At 43.5% G+C, this 27,791-nt stretch overlaps 1 protein-coding gene across 2 annotated transcripts in view; it reads left to right on the plus strand.

The window, feature by feature from the left end:
- The first annotated feature begins 3,275 nt into the window (after nt 1–3,275).
- The window catches only part of ERAL1 (Era like 12S mitochondrial rRNA chaperone 1), a 48,788-nt gene continuing 24,272 nt past the window's right edge, over nt 3,276–27,791 (plus strand). For both annotated transcript variants that reach the window (XM_040423407.1, XM_040423408.1), the window contains exons 1-7: nt 3,276–3,409; nt 15,344–15,508; nt 17,203–17,330; nt 18,720–18,797; nt 20,373–20,419; nt 27,328–27,389; nt 27,583–27,695. In XM_040423407.1, the coding sequence (XP_040279341.1) occupies nt 3,346–3,409; nt 15,344–15,508; nt 17,203–17,330; nt 18,720–18,797; nt 20,373–20,419; nt 27,328–27,389; nt 27,583–27,695 (657 nt within the window). In that variant the 5' untranslated portion in view covers nt 3,276–3,345. The remainder of the gene's footprint in view (nt 3,410–15,343; nt 15,509–17,202; nt 17,331–18,719; nt 18,798–20,372; nt 20,420–27,327; nt 27,390–27,582; nt 27,696–27,791) is intronic.

The following is a 27,791-nucleotide window of genomic DNA, read 5'->3' on the forward strand; positions in this document are numbered from 1 at the left end:
TGGACGGATCCGCTCGCCTCCGCACGGCCAGGCGGATAACCCGAACGCTGCAAGCAGCGTTCAGGTGTCCGCTCACTGAGCGGAGCGGAGGCTGAACGCTGGCAGGCGGATGCATTCTCAGTGGATCCGCCTCCACTGAGAATGCATTGGGGCCAGACGGATGCGTTCGGGGCCGCTCGTGAGCCCCTTCAAACGGTGCGCACGAGCGGACACCCGAACGCTAGTGTGAAAGTAGCCTTAACACCCCCCCCCCCCCCCAAAAAAAAAAAAAACTGAAAAAAAAATTATCAAAAAGTCATACACATTCCAAAATTATATAATTGAAAAGTACAGATAGCCCCCCCCCAAAAAAAAATAATTATTTTTTTTTAAAATAAAATGAGTCCTCACATCATCTCCGCAGACTCAAATATAAAAAAGTTATTGGTCAGAACATGGCGATAAAAATAACAACTTTAAAAAAAAAAAAGTTTTGTTCAGTATTAAAACACAATAAAAACTATATAAATATGGTGTTGTAATCGTACTGACCCAGAGCATGAAGGTAACATGTCAGTTTTACTGCTTAGGAAAACAAGACCCGTAAAACTGAGGCAGAATTGCAGGGTTTTTTTTCCAATTCCACCCCGTTTCGAATTTTTTTCCAGCTTCTCACTTCATCGTATGCGATTAGAAAGTACAACTTGTCCCGCAAAAAAAAAAACATGCCCTCGGGCGGCTATGTGAAGGGAAAAATAAAAAAAGTTATGAGTCTAGGAAGGCAGAGACTCAGAGAGTAAAGAGAGAGACCCTGCTCACAAGGGCTTACAATCTACAAGGGATGGGAGAAGGACGCAGTAGGAGAGGGTAAAGCTGGTCATGGTGGTATGGCAGCAGCAGGGTCACTGGTTGTAGGCTTGTCTGAAGAGGTGGGTTTTCAGGTTTCTCTGAAGGTCTCCACGGTAGGTGAGCGTCTATGTTGGGGTAGAGTTCCAGAGTATGGGGGATGCACTGGAGAAATCCTGGAGGCGATTTGGGGATGGGTGATAGAGATTAGAGAAGGAGGTCTTGTGAGGATCGGAGATTACATGTGGGGATGCATCGGGAAGGTAGCTCAGAGATGTACGGAGGAGACAGGTTGTCGATGTCCTTATACGTAATTGTTAGTGTTTTAAAGGACATCTGTCAGCAGATGTGTCCCTATGACACTGACTGACCTGTTACATGTGCGCTTGGCAGCTGAAGGCGTCTGTGTTGGTCCCATGTTCATATGTGCCCGCATTGCTGAGAAAAAGAAAGTTTTAATATATGCAAGAGAGAGCAGAGCCTCTAGGTGTAATGTCAAGGGCTTTTTATGGAGATCTGGTGACGTACCAGGCTTCTGCCTAGCAGTGAGCCCAGTGATATTACCGGCACTGCCCAAGCCCGCCCATCAGAGCCAGTCACGTCACTGGGAACACAGCTAGGCAGAAGCCTTCACCTAGCAGTGTCAAAATATAACAAACAAGCCCTTGCCCTGCGCGATACAGCGCAGGGCAAGGGAGAGCATCGGAGCATTTCATGTTAGAGGGGCCAGAGGGGTGAAAATGGGGATATGTCCGGGATCAGCTCTGAACCCAGACAACCCCTTTAAGGTACACTCACACGCAACAGGTTTGTTGCAGAAATGTATGACTGTCCTATAGGACCTTATTCACACACAGCAGATATGGTCAGTATTTTGAACCTAAAGCCAGAAGCAGATCCTAAACTTAGGGGGCACACTTATCAAGCTCGCCTGTTTTTAGGTGTACAATTAGACGGGTGTATTTGCCTTGTCTTTCTTTCTTTTGCCAACTATTTATCAAAAGTCGCACGACACTTCATAAATGAGACTAGGCGTATTGTTATTAGTCTGACCTCTAGTGGTTATTTATCAGTACGACAGGCTCATACTCACTAAGGCTACTTTCACACTAGCATTTCTATTTTCCGGTATTGAGATCCGTCATAGGGTCTCAATACCGGAAAAAAACGCTTCCGTTTTGTCCCCATTCATTGTCAATGGGGACAAAAACGTAACTGAACAGAACTGAGTGCTCCAAAATGCATGCCATTCCGTTTGGTTGCGCTCTCATACTGGAAAGCAAACTGCAGCATGTTGTAGTTTGCTTTCCGTAATGGGATGCGGCTCAAGGCGGATCCGTCATGACCCCCAATGCAAGATGGGGGATGCAGACGGTTGTATTATCAGCAACGGAAGCGTTTTTGTTGAGCCCTGCCGGATCCAGTACAAACGCTAGTGTGAAAGCAGCCTAGGACTGGTCTAATTAGTATGTGCATGAAAGCGTGGCACAAGCGAGCTGAAAGTAGGCACACGTCTCCATGAAAGGGCGACTTTTTAGGCAAAATGTGGCGCAACTCACCACTCACAACTGAAGTGCCCCAGGGAATATAATGGAAAGATTTCTACTTCTCTTCATTGCATCCACTCCTGATTTTGGCATCTAAATACTGGTGCTAAATATTAATAAAATCTGCAAGGTATGATTAGGAGCTGTATCTGTATGGAGTTTTCATAAATCCATGCACAAGCTGAAGAAACGACCACATGCAGTGCAATTAACTCAATGAACAGACTGCATGGGTTTTAAAAAAGTCAAAAAAATTAGGTCTTGTGACTTTTTTACACCAAAAACATTTACTTTGTAAATGACTCCCCAAGACTAGCATTGAGCGAACTTCTGTTTTCAAGTTTGGCGTACAAGATTCGGGTTACCTAAGAATTCCGTTATGGATTCCGCCACCACGGACCATCAGTTACGGTCCGTGGTAGCGGAAACCATAACGTAATTCTTAGATAACCCGAACCTTGTAAGCCGAACTTAAAAACAGAAGTTTGCTCAACACTACCCAAAACCTCATGAACCTGCGGCGAAAAAGTTATAAAAATATATATATATATTAAATTATGTCTCTCAGAGTGACACAAAAACAATAATTAAACAAATTGTTTAGGGGGGAAATGGTGCGTGCATAAGAAACAAAACGTGTCCTAATACAGGTATAAAGCCAGGGCAGCCAGACATATTACTATTCTACACTACATTTATACAGTTTGGTAATATCACCCCCCTAAATGTTAAAATCATAGGCCAGCAGGGTGCCACGTCATTATCCACGGATTTGAACAGGAAAAGGTTTGCAAAACAGTAAAACTCGTGGTTTGGAGCATTACAAGCGTTTCCTATTGCCCAGAGTAAAGATGGCGTCGGTGCGCGCTCGTCCTGTCGCAGACACGGCGTCACCAAGTGAGACGACAGGTGTACAATATGGCGGCGCCCACGAGTCCAGGAGTGATCTAATAACCAGGGGCCAGTGAGAAGGATGTGGTGCGCGGTGCTCAGGTCGGTCCGAGCCGTCCGTGTGGTGGCTGAGAGCAAAGGGGCAGGTCAGTGATGGCGCGCCGTGATGACGTACCTCCTGTCAGGGAGCTGCACCAACAAGCTTGTAGAGAGCGCTGGGACTTGTAGTTCTTCAGCAGCAAGTTACCTTGGTCTTTGCTGTGTGTGCCTGATACGCTTATTACACTATACAACGATTAGGACTGCAACATGTCAGACTGCTACTCCCAGCATGTCCAGTCAGCCTGTAACCAGGTGCTGGATTGTCAAAATCTGAGGTGTCCTCATCTTTGTGCAGCTTAGCAAGCAGACTGTAACTGTAATATGACCTCTGTGACGTCCTTGCCCTTGGACCTTCACCATATTTACCAAGGGATTTTCTTATAGGGGGTTGTCCTGTTTTTTGTTTTTGTTTTTTCATGTTTTTTTTTTTTTTTTGTCTTTGGGCTGAGCAATTTCAGGGCCATAAGTTAAATTGCTGTGGGGGTGCACAACCTATTTAAAGGGGTTATACAAAGACCTAGACCAATTGCACAGAATACAAAATGACATCACTGTGAACCTGTCGCCGTCCTGAAGACTAGGTTGGTAGCAGCTTAGCTTCAATCCAGAAGACAAACTCCCTTAAAGGGGTTATCAAAGACCTATAATAATAAATAAAATGGCCGCAGTCTTATTACACACAAAACCTGTCCTAATCACACAGGAGGACAAGTTACTTCACAACACTGAGCTAAAGAGCTGCCTCATCCTCCTCTCTGCTTGTCAGGGATTATATTCCTGAATACAGTTTAATATGGTCTTCAGCTGAATATCTATAGGAATGGAGTTCATGAGGAGACGAGCAGCACTTGTATGCAGTCTCCATTACCACAGCCTGTCCTGTCCGTCCTCTCTATACTTCATGTCTCCTCATGAACTCCATTCTTACAGAGATTGAGTTGAAAATCTTATTATCTGTATTCATAATCCCTGACAAGTAGGATAGGAGGATGAGGCAGCTCTTTATCTCAGTGTTGTGATGTAACTTGTCCTGCTGTGTGATTATTACAGGTTTTGTGTGTACTAATAGGACGGCGGCCATTTTATTTTCCTAATGATTGCTCACCAGACAATACAAGCTATTATTTTTTTTTGTCCAAATCTTATTTTATTGTTATGACAGACATGTTACAACAACAAAAGAGAACAACATAGTACTCCATATTCAAACATTGGTCGATAAGCAAGATTACATTAAAAGATAATAAATTGGGTGTAATATGCAGAGTGACAACTTAGCATCATACATGTGGAAACAGCTTCTATGTATTTAGTCATGATATCGCACACCTAGTTCCACAACTTTGGCTAACCATACGATTTAACATTAAAGTAATTCCTCTTGTTCCTTAAAGTAACTCCTCCTGTTCCTTACCCCTAATGTAACTTCCCTTATTTATTGCGTTCCTTATGCCAATCCACCCATTTCACCCAAGTCAGCAAAAACTTGTCATGAGACAATGACTCCCAGCTTGTCAATTCCTCTAGTTGACATATCTCCTGAACCTTATTGACCCATTCTTGAAGGCTAGGAGTTTCTTTGGATAGCCAATATTTAGGTATGAGCAGTTTCGCTGCAGCTATGAGGTGCGCCGACAATGAGTGTCTGGCAAGTGGATAATTGCAATCTGGCAGGTTCAAGAGTGCTACGGTCGGGGATATAGGTGAGCCCACCCGGCAAATCTCCTGCACTGCTTTACTAATCCTATCCCAATATTCTGATATAATAGGGCAAGACCACCAGATGTGATACATAGTTCCACTATCTCCGCCACACCTCCAGCAATCAGCTGAGTATGTAGGGGAAATAGAATGCATTCTCACTGGGGTCTTATACCATCTGGTTATTATCTTATAGGAATTTTCTTGTAATTTAATACATCTTGAGTGGCCATGTGAGTGTGATAATATTCGGCTTGTGATCTCTTCAGTCAATGACTGCCCTATCTCCTTCTCCCACTGCTCGATAAACCAGGGTCTGGTGTCCGTACTTGACTCCAAAATTTTTCTATATAAAAGTGATATCATGCCTTTCTTACCTACAGATTGGTTCCACACTACATCATACCAAGTGGGAGTATAGCTACTTGGAGAAGTGGATAAATATAACTTACAGTACCAATTAAGCTGGGAATATTGTGGAGTCGTCCAAGGGATATGCTCAAATCTAGCCTTCAAATCCGATACTTCTGGTACTTGACGCCCTATAAGGAAGTCTCCGACTGCTACATCGCCTAGCGCAGCCCATAGACCTAAAGCATCTTGAAAATCAGCATTTAACAAGTAGGGTAAATGCCGAACAGGTGTGAGAGGGGACACTGAGGTAGAGGCGCATAAATGACTTGATAGTTTGTGCCAACAATCTGCCACTCCCTTCAATGATGCCGGTAATCTAGAGAAGTGTCGGGAAGGCCCACCCGGATCCCATAACAAGGCCAGAGCTTTTGATCCCAATACTCTCCTAGCAATTAAGCATCCTAACTTATTAACTTTGGGATTTATTATCTCTGCGTGTAACCTCAACTGTATAGCCTTATAATAGCTGCTGATGTCCGGCAAACTAATGCCCCCCTTAGATCTAGAAAGGGTCAACCTCCGGTAAGCTAGTCTAGGACGGGTCGGGTTCCATACAAACGCTGAAAAGATTTTTCTAAGGGCTCATTCAGACGGCCGTATGCTGTCCGCAAAAATACTGAATGCTATCAGTTTTTTTGCGGATCCGCAAAAAAAATGAAACATGTCCTATACTTGTCCGTGAAAATCAGGACATGGCCCCATTGAAGTCTATGGGTCCGCAAAAATACTGAATGCTATCCGTTTTTTTGCAGATCCGTTTTTTTTGCGGATCCGCAAAAAAACGGATAGCATTCAGTATTTTTGCGGACAGCATACGGCCGTCTGAATGAGCCCTAACTTGCGTCAAAAAGTGGTGGGGTAGTTGCACCGGTAACGCCTGCATTAAATAAAGTAGTTTGGGGAGGATATAGGTCTTTAAAATATTTTTTCTCCCCAGCCAGGACAGGAACGGTATTTTCAACTCTTTCAATTGAAGTTTAATGTCAGCTAAAAGTTTAGGATAATTCCGGGAGAAAAGTTGTTCCGGATCCCTAGTAATTTGAACCCCTAAGTATTTAATGTGATCTTTTTCCCATTGGAAGGGGTAATTCTTCTCTAATTGGGCTATAATCGCCGGAGGGGTATTAACTCCTAGTGCCACACACTTGGCCAGATTTATTTTAAAATTGGAGATATAACCAAAGACATCTAATTGTCTCAGCAAAGCGGGAAACGCAACCTTGGGGTCAGATAGTAGGAGAAGCATATCATCCGCAAATGCCGCTATAGTATGCGTCTGGGACCCTATACGTAAGCCTTCTATCTCCTTGTCTTGCCTAATAGCTTGCAGGAAAGTTTCCAAACAAAGAATGAAAAGTGTGGGGGAGAGTGGGCAACCCTGTCGGGTCCCATTCCTTATCTCGAAGTGAGGAGTGAGGATGCCATTTATGCGGATTTTAGCCGTGGGGCAGGAGTACAAGGACAGCACAGCAGTCACAAACTGAGAGGGAAAACCAAATTTGTGTAAGGTAGCTTCCATGTAGCACCAATCTACTCTATCAAATGCCTTTTCTGCATCTGTACTCAATAGGGCAAGTCTCTTACCATGAGTCAAGGCATATTGTTGTGCTTGCATTACCCTAAATGTGCTGTCCCTGCACTCTCTACCGCTCACAAACCCAGACTGCTCTGGGGAAACCAGGCCCCCCAACCAGGCTGCTATACGGTGAGCCAGGATCTTCGCCCAAAGCTTGATATCAGCATTAAGCAATGAAATTGGGCGATAGCTAGATGGGAGGTTCAAGTCCTTCCCAGGCTTAGGCAAGACCGTAATGTGGGCCTCTAATGACTGTTTGGGGAGGGTCGTTCCATTCATCAGGGAATTGAACAGTGACACTAGTTGTGGGCCTAATATGCTGAAAAATTTCTTATAATATGCAACGGTTAGGCCGTCTGGTCCTGGACTCTTACCTGTAGGGGTCGATTTTAGGATTTTCTTAACCTCATCTAAAGTCACTGGAGCCACTAGCGCCTCTCTGCCGGCGTCTGATAAGACTGGCAGGTTAAGAGACTGCAAGTATGCGGTCGTTTTTTCCCGACGGTCGTTCTACACTTCTTCAGTATCATTTTTCTGTATATTATACAAATCATGATAGTACGTGGTAAACACTTGTGACACGACTTTAGCGTCAGTGGAGAGACTACCATCTTGAGTCATCATCTGCTTAATATACGACTGCTCTGTCCTCTTTTTAACCTCTTGCCGCCACGCTAACGCCGAAAGGCGTCATTTCTGCGGCGCTCCCAGGTCACACTAACGCCAATAGGCGTCATCTCGCGTGAGCCGAGATTTCCTGTGAACGCGCGCACACAGGCGCGCGCGCTCACAGGAACGGAAGGTAAGAGAGTTGATCTCCAGCCTGCCAGCGGCGATCGTTCGCTGGCAGGCTGGAGATGTGTTTTTTTTAACCCCTAACAGGTATATTAGACGCTGTTTTGATAACAGCGTCTAATATACCTGCTACCTGGTCCTCTGGTGGTCCCCTTTGTTTGGATCGACCACCAGAGGACACAGGTAGCTCAGTAAAGTCCCACCAAGCACCACTACACTACACTACACCCCCCCCCCGTCACTTATTAACCCCTTATTAGCCCCTGATCACCCCATATAGACTCCCTGATCACCCCCCTGTCATTGATTACCCCCCTGTCATTGATTACCCCCCTGTAAAGCTCCATTCAGACGTCCGCATGATTTTTACGGATCCACTGATAGATGGATCGGATCCGCAAAACGCATCCGGACGTCTGAATGAAGCCTTACAGGGGCATGATCAATGACTGTGGTGATCACCCCATATAGACTCCCTGATCACCCCCCTGTCATTGATTACCCCCCTGTCATTGATTACCCCCCTGTAAAGCTCCATTCAGACGTCCGCATGATTTTTACGGATCCACTGATAGATGGATCGGATCCGCAAAACGCATCCGGACGTCTGAATGAAGCCTTACAGGGGCATGATCAATGACTGTGGTTATCACCCCATATAGACTCCCTGATCACCCCCCTGTCATTGATTACCCCCCTGTAAAGCTCCATTCAGACGTCCGCATGATTTTTACGGATCCACTGATAGATGGATCGGATCCGCAAAACGCATCCGGACGTCTGAATGAAGCCTTACAGGGGCATGATCAATGACTGTGGTGATCACCCCATATAGACTCCCTGATCACCCCCCTGTCATTGATTACCCCCCTGTAAAGCTCCATTCAGATGTCCGCATGATTTTTACGGATGCACTGATAGATGGATCGGATCCGCAAAACGCATCCGGACGTCTGAATGAAGCCTTACAGGGGCATGATCAATGACTGTGGTGATCACCCCCCTGTCATTGATTACCCCCCTGTCATTGATTACCCCCCTGTAAAGCTCCATTCAGATGTCCGCATTATTTTTACGGATGCACTGATAGATGGATCGGATCCGCAAAACGCATCCGGACGTCTGAATGAAGCCTTACAGGGGCGTGATCAATGACTGTGGTGATCACCCCATATAGACTCCCTGATCACCCCCCTGTCATTGATCACCCCCCTGTCATTGATCACCCCCCCTGTCATTGATCACCCCTCTGTAAGGCTCCATTCAGACATTTTTTTGGCCCAAGTTAGCGGAATTATTATTATTTTTTTCTTACAAAGTCTCATATTCCACTAACTTGTGTCAAAAAATAAAATCTCACATGAACTCACCATACCCCTCACGGAAACCAAATGAGTAAAATTTTTTAGACATTTATATTCCAGACTTCTTCTCACGCTTTAGGGCCCCTAGAATGCCAGGGCAGTATAAATACCCCACATGTGACCCCATTTCGGAAAGAAGACACCCCCAGGTATTCCGTGAGGGGCATATTGAGTCCATGAAAGATTGAAATTTTTGTCCCAAGTTAGCGGAACGGGAGACTTTGTGAGAAAAAAATTAAAAATATCAATTTCCGCTAACTTGTGCCAAAAAAAAAAAATTTCTATGAACTCGCCATGCCCCTCATTGAATACCTTGGGGTGTCTTCTTTCCAAAATGGGGTCACATGTGGGGTATTTATACTGCCCTGGCATTCTAGGGGCCCCAAAGCGTGAGAAGAAGTCTGGTATCCAAATGTCTAAAAATGCCCTCCTAAAAGGAATTTGGGCACCTTTGCGCATCTAGGCTGCAAAAAAGTGTCACACATCTGGTATCGCCGTACTCAGGAGAAGTTGGGGAATGTGTTTTGGGGTGTCATTTTACATATACCCATGCTGGGTGAGAGAAATATCTTGGTCAAATGCCAACTTTGTATAAAAAAATGGGAAAAGTTGTCTTTTGCCAAGATATTTCTCTCACCCAGCATGGGTATATGTAAAATGACACCCCAAAACACATTCCCCAACTTCTCCTGAATACGGCGATACCACATGTGTGACACTTTTTTGCAGCCTAGGTGGGCAAAGGGGCCCATGTTCCAAAGAGCACCTTTAGGATTTCACAGGTCATTTACCTACTTACCACACATTAGGGCCCCTGGAAAATGCCAGGGCAGTATAACTACCCCACAAGTGACCCCATTTTGGAAAGAAGACACCCCAAGGTATTCCGTGAGGGGCATGGCAAGTTCCTAGAATTTTTTATTTTTTGTCACAAGTTAGTGGAAAATGCTGATTTTTTTTTTTTTTTTTTTTTTCATACAAAGTCTCATATTCCACCAACTTGTGACAAAAAATAAAAACTTCCATGAACTCACTATGCCCATCAGCGAATACCTTGGGGTCTCTTCTTTCCAAAATGGGGTCACTTGTGGGGTAGTTATACTGCCCTGGCATTCTAGGGGCCCAAATGTGTGGTAAGGAGTTTGAAATCAAATTCTGTAAAAAATGACCTGTGAAATCCGAAAGGTGCTCTTTGGAATATGGGCCCCTTTGCCCACCTAGGCTGCAAAAAAGTGTCACACATCTGGTATCCCCGTACTCAGGAGAAGGTGGGGAATGTGTTTTGGGGTGTCATTTTACATATACCCCTGCTGGGTGAGAGAAATATCTTGGCAAAAGACAACTTTTCCCATTTTTTTATACAAAGTTGGCATTTGACCAAGATATTTATCTCACCCAGCATGGGTATATGTAAAAAGACACCCCAAAACACATTCCTCAACTTCTCCTGAATACGGAGATACCAGATGTGTGACACTTTTTTGCAGCCTAGGTGGGCAAAGGGGCCCATATTCCAAAGAGCACCTTTCGGATTTCACAGGTCATTTTTTACAGAATTTGATTTCAAACTCCTTACCACACATTCGGGCCCCTAGAATGCCAGGGCAGTATAACTACCCCACAAGTGACCCCATTTTGGAAAGAAGAGACCCCAAGGTATTCGCTGATGGGCATAGTGAGTTCATGGAAGTTTTTATTTTTTGTCACAAGTTAGTGGAATATGAGACTTTGTATGAAAAAAAAAAAAAAAAAAAAAAAATCATCATTTTCCACTAACTTGTGACAAAAAATAAAAAATTCTAGGAACTTGCCATGCCCCTCACGGAATACCTTGGGGTGTCTTCTTTCCAAAATGGGGTCACTTGTGGGGTAGTTATACTGCTCTGGCATTCTAGGGGCCCAAATGTGTGGTAAGGAGTTTGAAATCAAATTCTGTAAAAAATGACCTGTGAAATCCGTAAAGGTGCTCTTTGGAATATGGGCCCCTTTGCCCACCTAGGCTGCAAAAAAGTGTCACACATCTGGTATTGCCGTACTCAGGAGAAGGTGGGGAATGTGTTTTGGGGTGTCATTTTACATATACCCCTGCTGGGTGAGAGAAATATCTTGGCAAAAGACAACTTTTCCCATTTTTTTATACAAAGTTGGCATTTGACCAAGATATTTATCTCACCCAGCATGGGTATATGTAAAATGACACCCCAAAACACATTCCTCAACTTCTCCTGAGTACGGAGATACCAGATGTGTGACACTTTTTTGCAGCCTAGGTGGGCAAAGGGGCCCACATTCCAAAGAGCACCTTTCGAATTTCACTGGTCATTTTTTTACAGAATTTGATTTCAAACTCCTTACCACACATTTGGGCCCCTAGAATGCCAGGGCAGTATAACTACCCCACAAGTGACCCCATTTTGGAAAGAAGACACCCCAAGGTATTCGCTGATGGGCATAGTGAGTTCATAGAAGTTTTTATTTTTTGTCACAAGTTAGTGGAATATGAGACTTTGTAAGAAAAAAATAAATAAAAAAAAAATCATCATTTTCCGCTAACTTGTGACAAAAAATAAAAAGTTCTATGAACTCACTATGCCCATCAGCGAATACCTTAGGGTGTGTACTTTCCGAAATGGGGTCATTTGTGGGGTGTTTGTACTGTCTGGGCATTGTAGAACCTCAGGAAACATGACAGGTGCTCAGAAAGTCAGAGCTGCTTCAAAAAGCGGAAATTCACATTTTTGTACCATAGTTTGTAAACGCTATAACTTTTACCCAAACCATTTTTTTTTTACCCAAACATTTTTTTTTTATCAAAGACATGTAGAACTATAAATTTAGAGCAAAATTTCTATATGGATCTCGTTTTTTTTGCAAAATTTTACAACTGAAAGTGAAAAATGTCATTTTTTTTGCAAAAAAATCGTTAAATTTCGATTAATAACAAAAAAAGTAAAAATGTCAGCAGCAATGAAATACCACCAAATGAAAGCTCTATTAGTGAGAAGAAAAGGAGGTAAAATTCATTTGGGTGGTAAGTTGCATGACCGAGCAATAAACGGTGAAAGTAGTGTAGTGCCGATTTGTAAAAAAGGGCCTGGTCTTTAGGGGGGTATAAACCTGTGGTCCTTAAGTGGTTAATCATTGCAGTCATTACCTTACCGCCTCTATTTCCATGTATATAGTGTTTGTGTTTGACCCGCATGTAAGCCTTAGCTACCTTAACATTTAGTACCGACTTCAATTCCTGCCGTAGTGACACAAGTTGTTCTAATTCCCGCTCTGCTAGGGACTTTTTGTGTATTCTTTCTAGTTGGGATATGCGGGTCAGGAGTTCAGAGATGCGTTTTGCCCTTTCTTTCTTGATATAAGAGCCCAATGCAATGAATTCCCCTCGAATTACCGCCTTATGCGCCTCCCAAGAGATAGCTGGGGAAGTAACAGAATTCACATTAAGTTCAAAGTAAGTTTGTAATTTCTTCGTGATGGTCTCTGTATGCGCTTGCGTATCCAGTATTGTGTGATTCAGTTTCCAGGTCCACTCTCTCCCGACTAAGTCAGGAATCTGAATGACACAAGACACCATGGCGTGGTCTGACACAGTTATATTATCTATGTTGGCAGATTTCACTAGAGGTAAGCTATTTTCTGGTAACATGAGATAATCCAGCCTCTGGTACGACCTATGTGGGTTGGAATAAAAGGTGTAATCTCTTCTGCTCCCATGTACAGACCTCCAGATATCGGCTAATCGTAGGGCCTGTAATCTGACTTGTATGGATTTCAGGGCCCTAAAAGAGATAGCTGAACGCTGAGTCGAGGAATCTAACAAGGGGTTCAAGGTTAAATTGAAGTCGCCTCCTAGTAGTATTTCACCAAATGCAAAGGCTGAGATTTTGTCTAGCATCTCCAGTAGCCACTGGACTGTTCTAACATTAGGGGCATATAAATTACATAGCGTAAATTTTTTATGACCTATTTCGCAGTTTACTAGTAAGTAACGCCCCTCCGGGTCAATCAGCTGGGAGTGCAAAGTAAAGGGGACATGTTTCCGTAGCCCAATACTAACTCCTTTGGACGCACTCCTATCGGAACAGGAATGGAGCCAATAATGAAAGTTGGAATTACCTAAATTGGGAATATGATTAACCGAGAAATGTGTCTCTTGCAGCATAATAATGTCCACCGATGATGTCTTGATAGTTCTGAAAATCCTACCCCGTTTCACCGGGCCCTTGCAACCGTGGACATTAAATGTCCCAATGTTAATAACTAATGGTGCCATTCCTATTCCTTATAGAAGAAGTCACTCTGCCTTTGCCTATTAGGACCAGAATTAGAGTACATAACATAAAACATTTCAAAACAACAGTTAAACGTACAATATAAGATACAAGCAAAAATACTCTTGGGCCAGGCTTTTAGGCATGACCCTGTACCTTGGGGGGTGATCGTCTGTAACATGAACAAACCCTGATCGGCCTAGATCCTTTTTAGAATACCCGATAGGTTAAATCAACTCCATCAGGAGTAATATATTATTTTGCTTACAAACCCAAAACCCCATATTTCGGTAACATATATATATATAATAGAGTGGAATTATAAGGTGCTATAGCACGTCCTGCGGTTCTCGGACGCACAGACTGATACTAGTGGGTAATGGTAATAAGATATAAACAATATGTGCAATACTTTCTTGATGAACAGTCAGAAATAAAGGGGAAAAAAATGAATGCTGTCCTTCAACAGGCACATACTTTGATTAAGGCTGATTCCTTTGGCATCAAATCTCCATATTATTCCTGGCCGCTTTCCTATATCTCCCGCTCCTTTGCTGCTTAGGCTTCAGCCATGGAGATGTCTCTGGTAGAGGCGGCAGTTCTTCTTCTGCAGGAACCGGCAACCAGGAGGCGATCTCTACAGGTGCTGTATCCGTCATATTCCAGAAGGGTACCAAATCTGCTGGAGATCTTACTGTAAAACGGCGATTTCCAGCTGTAATCAGGATTCCAAATGGGAATAACCACCGATACGGAAACTTCAAGGTACGCAGCAAATCCGTTAATGGTTTCAATATTCTCCTTTTTTGTAAGGTAGATGCTGCCAGGTCTTGAAATAACTGGATGCTCCTGCCCTGCAGTGTCACTTCTTTTAGCTCTCTGGCCTTTTGCAATATTTCCTCAGTGTCCCTGTAGCTCAATATGCCACATATAATGTCCCTGGGGTTCTCTGAGGTATTTGGCTTGGGTCTCAGTGCACGATGCACCCTTTCTATAATTACACTCTGGGCTCTCTCTGGGCCTAACAGAGTGGCGAACAATGAGACCATTACTTGTGTTAGGTCCTCTTTATCTGCTGCCTCAGGAAGGCCCCGTATTCTGATGTTGCAACGGCGGCTCCTATTTTCCTGGTCTTCCATTTGTAATAGCAGGCTGTTCATTGCTCTAGAATGAGAGCTTAGTGAGTCCTTGACCGCTGTGTTAAAAGTGAGCAAGGAATCTTGTACCTGCTCTAAAGACTCCACTCTGTCCCCAATATGCCGGACATCCGTCTTTATGGCGGCTAAATCTGCAGCGATAGGTGCCAGGGCTCTTTGTAATGCCTGTTCAATAAAATCCCTAGTGAGCGCCGCTCTCCCCGGCTCTGCCTGCTCCCCGCTCACCTCGCTCGCATCGTCACACTGGGCTCCAGGGCTTGAGGCCTCGCAGGCGCCATCTTAGAAGTGCGTGCTGGAACCTGGGAAGCCGGTTTCTGAAGGTATTTCTCCATATCCGACTGGTGCGGTGAGTCCCTCCTTTGCTCTGAGGTAATTCTAGACTGTTCCTTGGACTGGATCTTCATTTCTGTGGTTCGGGTATCGCTGTTACAAGGCGTACTTAGGATCTAGTGGCGGGAGCTCCGCTCTCAAGCAGCCACCATCAAGCTCGGTCAGGCCACGCCCCAATACAAGCTATTATAACTAAAGAAAGGTATTTGGGAATATATTTATAATAAAGTAATATTTAAGTATTTTCATTTTCTTAGTTCCCAGAGAACCCCTTTAACTTCTGCATAGATTTTACTCTTTTGTGTAGCTTTGACTAGTTTTATTTCTCTAATATGGTTTGTGTTCCTTTTTATTTTCACAGGAACTGTCATACTCCTAAGGAAGAGAGGGCATCAAAGGGTTAATAGATTAGCCGCATGTCTATATGGAAAAGACTCTGCTATTGGAACCCTGTTGGGGGTGAACAAGCATGAGTCCACCAGTGAACTTCTCAGCCCACAGGCCCCAGCTATCTCCTTCAATAAAGGTGAATATGTCCATGGAACAGTTGTATCGCTGAACGCTTCTTCAACCGACGCCCATCTCTCCCAACTTCCCCATACACATAAACACTCAGTTCATCAGACCGCTATCTCTCCTGACTCACACATATGTGCACAGTTCATCTGACAACTTTCTCTCCCATCACCTCCATACAAATATAAATGCTCGGACCGGCAGATCGCTATCTCTCCCATCACCGCCATACAAATATAAATGCTCGGACCGGCAGATCGCTATCTCTCTCCCATCACCGCCATACAAATATAAATGCTCGGACCGGCAGATCGCTATCTCTCTCCCATCACCGCCATACAAATATAAATGCTCGGACCGACAGATCGCTATCTCTCCCATCACCTCCATACAAATATAAATGCTCGGACCGGCAGATCGCTATCACTCCCATCACCTCCATACAAATATAAATTCTCGGACCGGCAGATCGCTATCTCTCCCATCACCTCCATAGACATAAATGCTTGGCCCAGCAGATCGCTATCTCTCCCATCACCTCCATACAAATATAAATGCTCGGACCGACAGATCGCTATCTCTCCCATCACCCCTATACACATAAATGCTCGGACTGACAGATCGCTATCTCTCCCATCACCCCTATACACATAAATGCTTGGCCCAGCAGATCACTATCTCTCCCATCACCTCCATTCATATAAATGCTTGGACCATCAGATCGCTATCTCTCTCCCATCACCTCCATTCATATAAATGCTCAGTTTGGTGGAGCATGTTTGTGTTTTCAATGGGGAGAGAGGAGAAAGCCACTGCCAGATGCCTCTGGTGGGGTGTTATCTTCCCGGAGGAAAAAAAGGATTACAATTCAAAGTGCCCCAGCCTTTTTCTCCCCATGAATCATACTTCATGGGAGAATCAGGAGTTCCCCGTACACAATAGACTTTTGACCAAACCTGCCAAGAGCAGCGAGCTTGGCCAAAAAAACAAAACTATAATGTGTTTGGGATTTTTAAGGGATTGTCCTGCAGTAGACACTTATCTCCTATCCATAATGGAACAGGGATGCAGACACCCTTGTTTCTCCTCATGGGACAGCTGCAATGAGGAGCAGTTTGAATGGAGCTACAGTCAAGCTTACCCCTTGCCATTAGTCTGTGGAGCGAACGGAAACAGCTGAGAGATCTATCTCCAGGGGTCCCATAGACTTTGAGCTGAGTGGCACTGAGCTGGTTTTGAAGTGAGGACATACGGGGGGCTAGGGACCCCGTTTTAGTGATTGGTGGGAGCGCCCCACAATCAGATATTTATCACCTGTCTTTTGAACCCTTTTAAGTGTGCAATATGCATGAGATCTGTCTGGTGAATGAGCATTCGGATCACAACTATTCCTTCTTACTTCACCATAAGTTCGGGTCATTTCAATGGGTGGATTGGAATAAGCCACCGGCAGAGCCCTCTGGCAACAACTTATCTTCTACAGGAACAAGGATCTTACTTTTCTCCAAGATCTGCCACTGTGGAGAGGTTCTTCAGGGCGGCCCCCATACACATTAGATGGTCTGCCAATCCAACCAAAATCCTCGGCTAATTGTCATCTAAGCCATATGACCAGCTTTACAAATATTGCATCAACCTTAACCATTTATGTCTTTTCCCCATTTTCTGCCGTTCAGACTAAAATACATTTCTCTCTCTTTGTAGATGACCAAGACCGTTTAATAAAGCATGCTCCTGACCAGCCAGAGAACCCAAAAGTCCTAAAACTTGCTATTATAGGAGCTCCCAATGCAGGGAAATCAACTTTATCCAATCAGCTTCTGGGCAGAAAGGTAAAGAGCATCACACAAGGCTTATGTTTAAGATATACGTTATGTTAATAATTTCACATTTCATCAAGAAGTTCCCAGGCCTTATAACAGCATTAAACTATAGAAGTTACAGTACATCAAGGGTCTGCGACCTTTGGCATATCAGCTGCTCTAAAACTACAACTTCCAGCATGGACCCTTGCTCAGTTGTTTTCAGAACTCCCATAGAAGTGACTGTAGAATGCTGGGAGTTGTAGTTTCACAACAACTGGAGTGTTATAGGCTTCTTATCCTTGCTGTACATCATAACTTATAGTATGTGTCCCAGCTGCTGCAGAATCTCTTTGAAAGAAAAGAGAGGGTTTGATGAAAAACATTGACTGATCTATATAGCCTTCTTGTTTTTTTCCTGATTGGCTCTGGTGCAGCTGGGTAGTGTATTGTCTGGTTCTGCAGCAGCTGAAACGGCTTATAATATAAACTACAGCTGCTGCAGAACCTCCTTGTTAAGAGATGAGGGAGCTTGATGTGTTAGTTCCAGAGCACAGTTCTCCAGCTTTTTCAGAAGCATGCATGAGGAACCTCTGAGGAGCGGCATAGGCCAAACCAGAGAAGCGTCCTAGAAGGAGAAGTGAATCGCCTAGTGGTGCAGTATCACAGTCAGGTAGCTGAGCACAAGATCTATAGAATTATGTCATTTTATCTTTATATTAGGCAACTTGCATATACGACTATGTATTTTGCAGTCCACAAACCACAGATCTGCAAAATCCGGATAGCAGCCGATTGCGTCCCACACTTTCCTCGGTTCTTATTATAGAAATGCCTATTCTTGTCCGCAAAACAGATTAGGATATGTTCTATAATTTGCGGAATGGCTGTATGGACGCGGACAGCACACAGATGAGATCCGTGTGCTGTCCGCTTTTTTTTTTGCTGTCCTATAGATATGAATAGGCCAGAAAAAATGCGACTGACGCGGACCAAAAATACTGTCGTGTACATGAGGCCTTATACTAATTAAAGGGGTTTTCCAACATTTAAATACTGATGACCTATCCTCCAGCTTTCTTAGGATAAGTGACATCACATTCATCAGTCACATTGCCTAGGCACAGCTCAACCCCATAGAAGTGAATGTGGTTTAGCTGTGATACCAAGCACAGACGCTATACAATGTACGTCCTTGTGCTTGGTAAGCTGAGAGAAGGCATCGCCACTCACAGGAGCTCCGGTGCCGTCTCAACACAGCTGATCGTCGAGGGTCCCGGGTGTCAGACCACCACCGATCAGATACTGATGACCTATCCAGAGGATAGGTCATCAGTATTAAAATGTTGAAAACCCCATTAAATGCTAACAGACAATGCATGAAGATTTTCACCAGATAAAATACTCTTGTGTGTCTAGGTTTTTCCTGTATCCAGTAAAGTGCACACCACACGCTGCAAAGCACAAGGTATTCTCACAGAAGGAGACACCCAGATGGTAAGTACATGTCGAGTACCTAAAACATGAATAACTTTGTGAAGCCAGTGTTAGACTTCCTTAAACCTTACACCATGCAGCAGTGGGCTCTATTTGGTAGCTCTCCAGCTGTTACAGAACTACAACTCCCAGCAAGTTGAGGACTGTAGTTTTGTATCAAGATACAGTACTATACAATGTGAAATGAAGTTGCTGGATCCCAGATTGCAGATGACTAGACCAGGTTGTTAAATGGGTTGTCCCAGTTAAAAAGCTAATTTGGGTAAGACATGGCAAGATATTAAAGTAATAACAGAACTTGCACTGTCTCCATTCCTCTCTCCTGCCACTCCAGTCCCCCCCCCCCCCCCCCCCGACCATGCTGTGTTTTCATGACTGCAGCGTTGACATGCCTGTATACCGTGTGTGACTGCTGCAGCCAATCACTGGTCTTGTGCTGTATACTGCTGAAGCCAATGATAGGCTGCAGTGGTTCTGTGCAATATACAGGATGTCGTAGCTGCAGTGATCGGACCGTTGCCGCTGGAGTGAGGTGGGTCTGGAGTGGTAAGTATAAACATTTCATTATTATTATTTTAGTACATTTCGATGCCAAGTCTGACAGCAGTTTTACGCTAGCAAGTAGATTACAGCTGTAAATCCTGTAGGACTATGAATAGATCTAGGCAAAAATGTCGACTACATCTCAATCTGTTTGATATATCAGTAGTGATATATTTGCATGGTTTGCCTGATAGACCTGAGATGTACCTTATTTATTGATTATGATATGCTGTCCATTTCACTGCATTATTCCTAACAATTCTTGTGTGGATGTGAGACTGTAGTACTGTATGGTCTTTTGTACTATGTGGCGCTAGGCAATATTTTAGGAGAGCTTCACACAGTGATGTTAAATCCCAACTAACTATAGTGAATGTGGTCCAGCTGCAACCTTAAGCAAATGCAACTCGACATTTGCGACAAATCCAAACCTTTTGGATTTCAACGCTACTAAATTCACTATCATTAGTTGTGATTTAGCAGCATGTCATTAAAATTGTAATGTCACACAGCTACAAGTTGCAGTGTAGCCCTTGAAGGAGTCAACCCTTGATTCAGGTAAAAAATGAAAATCAGACATCATGAAAGCTGGAACAAGCCCTGTAGTTCTCCTCCAGAGATTTGCCCATTTATTGTTCCCGTTGCTCTGCTACATTTATTTCAGGCTGGTAGTTGAGGAAGTGTGTCCATTCTTGGGGAGCATGTCCTTTCTGCTGCAGCTCTCTCCCTGTGACTGTCTCAGCTTCTGACAGAAGATAGACGGGTGGCAGTTGAAGGATAGAACTGAGCATGTGCGACCACCTCAGTTAGGTGGAGGGAGAAATAATGAAAAGAACAAACAGCAGGTGGCGCTATGCAGATAGATTTTATTGAGTAACTCAGTGGCTATACTAAATTATTAATTACACACAATTACAAAATTATTCATATCTAGGTGTTGGTTTGAAAAAATGTAGAATACTTTTTCATGGGACAACCCCTTTAAATAGAAGTGCTTGCACATGAAACACTTTATGGTCTTTTTCTGTTTAGATCCTCCTGGATACTCCTGGTATGGTCAATTCTATAAGAGCTGGAAGGTGAGCTGCCTGTTTGTCTGGATTGGACCTTGTGATTCTTTTATGTCTGTGTTTCATGGCTTAAAGGGACACTGACAGGCCCTATAAACATATTTAGTTATTCCTATGCAGTCATAGATCTATTAAAGTGTATTCCAATGATATAAGAGTACCCCCTGTCCGCATTGTAAACCATGTAAAACAACTTTATATTCATCTGTCAATCACATTTCTTTATGCCCAAGGGGTGTTTTTTCTCCTACCTTCGTGCCCAGCCGTGCCTGAACTGTCGATTCCTAGCGCCGCCCAGCTCATTATTATTCACTGCGCTGGGCGGCTCTTACATTCCCCGATCCTGTCACCCGAGAGAAGAGCGCTGGATTCAATTACAGGCTTGGGAGGGTGCCGGCGCATGCGCAGATGGTCCGATTGAGGCCGATGCCCATAAGTGTCTATCGGGCATGCGCGGCAACTAACAGGATCGGGGAATGTAAGAGCCGCCCAGCGCAGTGAATAATAATGAGCTGGGCGGCGCTAGGAATCATTTCTCATTTCAACAGTTCAGGCGCGGCTGGGCACGAAGGTAGGAGAAAAAACGCCCCTTGGGCATAAAGAAATGTGAAAAAACGTCCCTTGGGCATAAAGAAATGTGATTGACAGATCAATATAAAGTTGTTTTTACATGGTTTACAATGCGGACAGGGGGTACTCTTATATCATTGGAATAGACTTTAATAGATCTATGACTGCATAGGAATAACTAAATATGTTTATAGGGCCTGTCAGTGTCCCTTTTAAATAGTTCTGGACAATTAAAACGTCGCGTTTACGGCAGAAAGATGCGACTTTTTGTCGCATTTATGAAAAGAAAAACAACCCGTCGTGGGAACATGTGATGGGTAAGTATTAAAACAGGAGGCATTTATTTTTATCGAATATGAATGGGCTAAACAACAGGGTTTTGTCAATAATTGACATACTGTACAACAAAAACTAAACTAACTAAAACATCCCGAGACAAAAGTCGCAATTTATTACTGGAAATGTCGCAAATATGCTTCAAAAGCCGCATTTTAGTGCCAAGGGTGTTAAAATATCGCAAATAGAGAGAAATAGGCAGATAATCAAGTTTATATTTTAAAAAGTCTAATTTTTCAAAGTGGTGTGCGCTTTGATACATAAGGTGAAGTAAATCGTCACTTTTCACTTGTAATCTGTACTTTTTTTTGGCTCAAGTTGCGCCATTATTGATAAATGTTCCCCAAAGTGTCTTGTAGAAATCCTGCAGGTTTTCTTCTGATACTTTCTATATTGGGTTGTCTACTAAAGGTTTGGCGACGTGTTTCAAATAAAAGTCGCAAAAAATCACAAAAATATGTGCCACTTGCTGACTGGCAGCTATTTTAGAACTTTAATTTAGCTGTAAAAACACAGACGAGTCACCTGTATCGTGGGACTTACGTTAAAGCCAATGGAGTAAAAGTCATAATGTCTGGATTTTTGCAACTATTTTGTGGCAGTATGTATCATGCCATTGACAATCATGGGAGGAAAGGGATGCCAATTTGCTCTTAACAAGCTCTGCCTATAATGCCACTAGATGTAAGGCAGCTATCCTAGAAGCCAATGTTCAGCTCTTTAACTAAGCCTTGAGACATGACTTGGATATTAAATAAGCCAGCACCTTCTCTGCAGACAGCTGTTTCGGGGTGATTGCCCCTCAGCAGTGCAGAGCAGAGCTGGGTGAGAGGCCTGTCAGGGTTAGGGGGATACTATCTCTCCTTAGGGAGAGAGCGCCTTAAAGGGGTTGTCCGAGTTATGAAAAAAAAATCTATAGCACTGAAAATCCGATGGGCAGCAATATATAACTAAGCTAAGCAAGTTTTATGCAAAAAAATATATATATTTCCTCATTTCCCTGGTTTTTTTCTGGCCCTTTGTTTACATGCAATAAAACAATCTCTGCCCCTCCACCCGCTCTGCTAAGGGAGTGGCTACAAGAGCTGCCCTGAGTGACATGTCTGCCTGCTGGGAGAATCAGCAGCATGTTGTATGTGTAGGACTACAAGTCCCAGCTGTGTAATGACACTGCTAATACACACAGGACCTTCCCCCTACCTTCTTGTGCAATGCTCTCTCTAGTCTGTCAGCTCCTGTGCCCAGAATTGTCACTGCTGCAGTTAGCCAGTGTGTGCAGCTGAAGGGGTTAGGAATCCTAGGAGAGAGTAGACAGCAGTGAAGGGGGGCGTGGCCAGCACAGTGAGTTTAGTTTACAGGCTTGTAAATGAACTCTATCAGAGCAGGGAGAGAAGCTGACATCACAGGTCATGTGACCCTCAGTGAAATCTGAGAAACCAGCCACTGGAGATAGTGAGTTAATTAGAAAGCTGTTACATTTGCTTAGTTAGGAACATAGAAAGAACAAAAAAATAACTCGGACAACCCCTTTAATCAGCGTGAGGAGACTTATAGGCCATACATGCTCCTCTGGAATTCTGGGAGGAAAGGATAAAGAGCTGAACATTGATTTATAGGATAGCTGCCTTACATCTGGTGGCATCAGAGGCAGAGCTTGTTAAGAGCTCATTTGCACACCTTTCCTGTCACGCGACACATTTCGTTTTGTAGCTGAAGCCCAATGGGTAGAAATTTTGACCATCTTTGTGTCCTACTGAAGACAGACCAGAGGGAGGAGGCTCCTGCTGCATCCAGTTGTCTTACAGACAGACACAAAATAGTGGGGAATGGCTGATATTCTGGGACACACAGGGAAGATTTCTTTATATGTTTCTCAGTTATGCAAACACAAGGATAATAAAGGACATATGGGGTCATTTATCAAACTGGTGTAAAGTAGAACTGGCTTGGTTGCCCATAGCAACCAATCCGATTCCACCTTTCATTTTTGACAGCTCCTTAGGAAAATGAAAGGTGGAATCTGATTGGTTGCTATGGGCAACTAAGCCAGTTCTACTTTACACCAGTTTGATAAATGACCCCCATAGTTCTGAGATTTATTTTTTATGAGTATTTTTTGTGTTTGGTGTTCCTTTATGGACCATGTAGTTTGGTGCAGTATTTTGGGTGCTGGCTTTACGTGGCATTATGCTTTGCATGTTCTAAAACTATGGCTTGTCTAAGGCCTAGTCCACACTTCAGTGATTTCCAGCAGTGATTGTGCACCAAAACCAAGAGGGGAGGCTACACAGAGATTAGCTATAAGGCCTCATGCAGGCAACCGTAGTTTCGGTCTGCACTCAATCCGCTTTTTTTGCAGATTGAATGTGGACCTATTCATTTCAATGGGGCTGCAAAAGATGCAGACAGCACAACGTGTGTTGTCCGCATGCGTATGTCTGTTCTGCGACCCCCGCAAAATATAATAGAACATGTCCTATTCTTGTCTGTTTTGCGGACAAGAATAGGCATTTGTAACATGTTGCTGGGCCTGCGGAAGGGGAAAGTTCAGGATGCACATGGCCGTGTTTTGCAGATGTGGTTGTGTGCATAAAGCCTAATGGAAAGATTTGCACTTGTCCTGTATATTTGACCCACACTTGGTTTTGGCTCACAGATGACCATATCACTGAAGTGTGAACTAGGCATAAGACGATCACACAGCAGTTTATAGAAACTTGTTTTACGCAGTCTGCCTTTTATATCGAGTCTGCTAATATTCATTACAGTGCTTGTCATTCTTTGATTCCTTTCATACTGTGGGGATCTCAGAGCTGAATGTTTAGGCTTGCGTTTTCTGTCGGTCACCCACTTGATTTTCGCAAGTAGCAGGGTTTCTAACTTAGCAAAAGATCAATGACACATTTACATGGATCAATGGGGTTTGTCAGTGCTAGCTTAAGGGCCTCGCTTCACACAGGCAATCGATGTAGTGAGGGGATGTAGATAATGCCACATTACTCCTGCTTTAAAGAACCAATAAACATAATAAATCACCACGTATAAAATCACAGATATTGGTTCCCAGGATTGAAAAGCGTTCCATTCTTAATATGCTTCTTATGTAGCTGTATTTCAATGGGAACTGTGGTTTGTAAATGGTAATTATTCATTAGTCATTCAGAGTTTGTAATGAAACATATTTCACAGAAATTTCAAAGGCAAAGCTAAGCATTAAACATTGGCTAAAATATGTCGGGGCTCTTAAAGGGGTTTTCCAGGAATAAAAAAAAAATGAAAATACTTAAATATTAATTTATAATAAATATAATCACAAATACCTTTCATTACTTATAATGGCTTGTTTTGACTAGGGAGCAATCATTAGGAGAAATAAAATGGCCGCCGTCCTATCAGTACACACAAAACCTGTTCTAATCACACAGGAGGACATGTTACTTCCCCACAATGAGCCATAGAGCTGCCTCAGCCTCCTCTCTGCCCTGCTTGTCAGGAATCATGATCATGAATACAGGTGAATCTCTGTGGGAATGGAGATGATGAGGAGACATGAGAGGAGGTGGGGATGCGGCTAATGAGCAGCAGCACTTGTTTACAGTCTCCATTACCACAGCCTGTCCTGTCCGTCCTCTTGGTACTTCATGTCTCCTCATCAACCACCTAAAGTTCTTATTTGTATTCAGGATCATAATCCCTGACAAGTAGAGAGGAGGAGGAGGCAGCTATTTTCCTCAGTGTTGTAAAGTAACTTGTCCTCATGTGATCAGGACAGGTTTTGTGTGAACTAATGAGACACCAGCCATTTTGTTTCCCTGATTGCTCCCCAGACAAAACAAGCCATTATAAATAATGAAAAGTATTTGAGAATATATTTATAAGTATTTAAATTTTCTTAATTCCCGGAGAACCTCTTTAATAATATCTGTAAAGAATAAATCAAGGCAACTGGACTTATTGTAGATTTCTTGAAAACGTTTCACTCGTTCTTCCAACGAGCTTTCTCAATTCTGAGTGACTGTACAAGAATTCTCTGGGAATAAATACGTAACTGAATCAACATCTGGTAATTATACCCAGCATGGGGTCAGAGGTCATTATACCCAGCATGGGGTCAGAGGTCATTATACCCAGCATGGGGTCAAAGGTGTTGATTCCATTATCCGGAATTGGAGTCAGTAGGTGATAATGACCTCCCAGAAAAAGGTGTCAAGACAGCATTGTATGTGGCAGACAACAGCTTTGACCCCATGCTGGGTATAATGACCTCTGACCCCATGCTGGGTATAATTACCAGATGTTGATTCAGTTACGTATTTATTCCCAGAGAATTCTTGTACAGTCACTCAGAATTGAGAAAGCTCGTTGGAAGAACGAGTGAAACGTTTTCAAGAAATCTACAGTAAGTCCAGTTGCCTTGATTTATTCTTTACAGATATACCATGACCTGGATAAATGAGAACCTTCACAGACTCTTTAATAATAGAGTAGATAAGAAGAAGGTTTCACAGCAGCATATCCAGTGTGACTTTTATTGGGGACCAAGAGTGCACACACAAATACACGACGTTTCGGCTACGCAGTAGCCTTTCTCAAGTAAACTGGTACAAAATTCATTAAACCTATAAATACCCTATTAAGCCCCCCTGTGACAAAATATAGCCAATGAACAGAACATACTACTTAATATCACCTGTGTATTATTAAAAACAGTCTCTGCTACCAATGAGAATGTTGTTTCAAAGTCAAATGTACCTGTTATTCATTAGGCAACATCCAACTGCATCACCATAATGGCTATACCTGTCGGCGTCTCCATGGGTCCACTGCGCATGTCCGTGATGTCATCCCGTCCATGAATGGTCGGGGCGCCGTCACCACTGTCAGCCGAGAGGCCGCTCCCATCCATATACAAGCGCCGCATGTGAGCCAATAGACACCGCTATTCATGGTCACATGTCAAGCGCGTCATAGATCAAGTGACAGTCACCTGACCCGCAAAAGGTCCTGGAGCGCTGAAAAAGACACAATGGTAAATCAGCGCTCCAGGACCTTTTGCGGGTCAGGTGACTGTCACATGATCTATGACGCGCTTGACATGTGACCATGAATAGCGGTGTCTATTGGCTCACATGCGGCGCTTGTATATGGATGGGAGCAGCCTCTCGGCTGACAGTGGTGACGGCGCCCCGACCATTCATGGACGGGATGACATCACGGACATGCGCAGTGGGCCCATGGAGACGCCGACAGGTATGGCCATTATGGTGATGCAGTTGGATGTTGCCTAATGAATAACAGGTACATTTGACTTTGAAACAACATTCTCATTGGTAGCAGAGACTGTTTTAAATAATACACAGGTGATATTAAGTAGTATGTTCTGTTCATTGGCTATATTTTGTCACATGGGGGGCTTAATAGGGTATTTATATGTTTAATGAGATTTGTACCAGTTTACTTGAGAAAGGCTACTGCGTAGCCAAAACGTCGTGTATTTGTGTGTGCACTCTTGGTCCCCAATAAAAGTCACACTGGATATGCTGCTGTGAAACCTTCTTCTTCTCTATTCGTATATATGGGGCGGCGGTGGATTGGCGGTTCCATCACGGCTGATGCATTCCGGACAGGTCAGAAGATCCATTTTGTGCTGCTCTGCAATTACTTTTTATTTCTTTAATAATAGAGGTCACAGGCTCACAGCTACTCAGAAACCATCACATGAGTGTGAACAATGCCTAACAGATCCAATGTAATGTTAAATATGTATAACATGGTTAGAAAAGCAGAATATAGTATGGAAACAGAAAGATATTTGTCTACTGTTTCCTTACATTACTGTGTAGTTGAGATGACTGATACAGAGTGTGCATTTGTACTGAATAACGAGAGCAGTGTAATCTCCAGACTCCTAGTTTAGCGTCTTATCTCACCGAAAATAAAATGATTAAGCATGTTGGAATGTAATGGCTCAATCCTCATATAGCTGACCTTTTTTTTTTTTTTGTGTTTAGGCATAAACTGGAGAAAACGTTTCAGGAGGATCCCTGGCAGTCAGTGAAGTTGGCTGATGTAGGTAAGGTCTCTTCTTCATACTTTTACTTGGAGGCGATTTTTAATTCAAAGCTGTAAAAATTCCTCTCTGCTGTGCACTCTTCACTTTTCAAGTCTTTCTTTCTCTTTCTCTTTCTCTTTTTCTCTTTCTCTTTCTCTTTTCATCCCTCTTGCATACTGGATGATGTGTTGATCTCTAATGCTCTCTTGTGCAGTGTTGGTTTTAGTGGATGTGTCAGATAAGTGGATGCGGAGATCTTTGCACTCCGAGGTGCACAAGTGTCTAGCCAAGAACTCCCACATCCCCAGCATTCTTGTGCTGAACAAGGTAAGACCACAAAACGTATGCACTTTGCTAATCTCAGTCGTGTTTTTAGATTCTCTTAGGTCTAGAGTGCTGTGTAGACTGTCTCCTGCCCCATTT

This window comes from Bufo bufo, chromosome 3, assembly GCF_905171765.1.
Source record: "Bufo bufo chromosome 3, aBufBuf1.1, whole genome shotgun sequence".
NCBI classification, from domain to species: domain Eukaryota; kingdom Metazoa; phylum Chordata; class Amphibia; order Anura; family Bufonidae; genus Bufo; species Bufo bufo.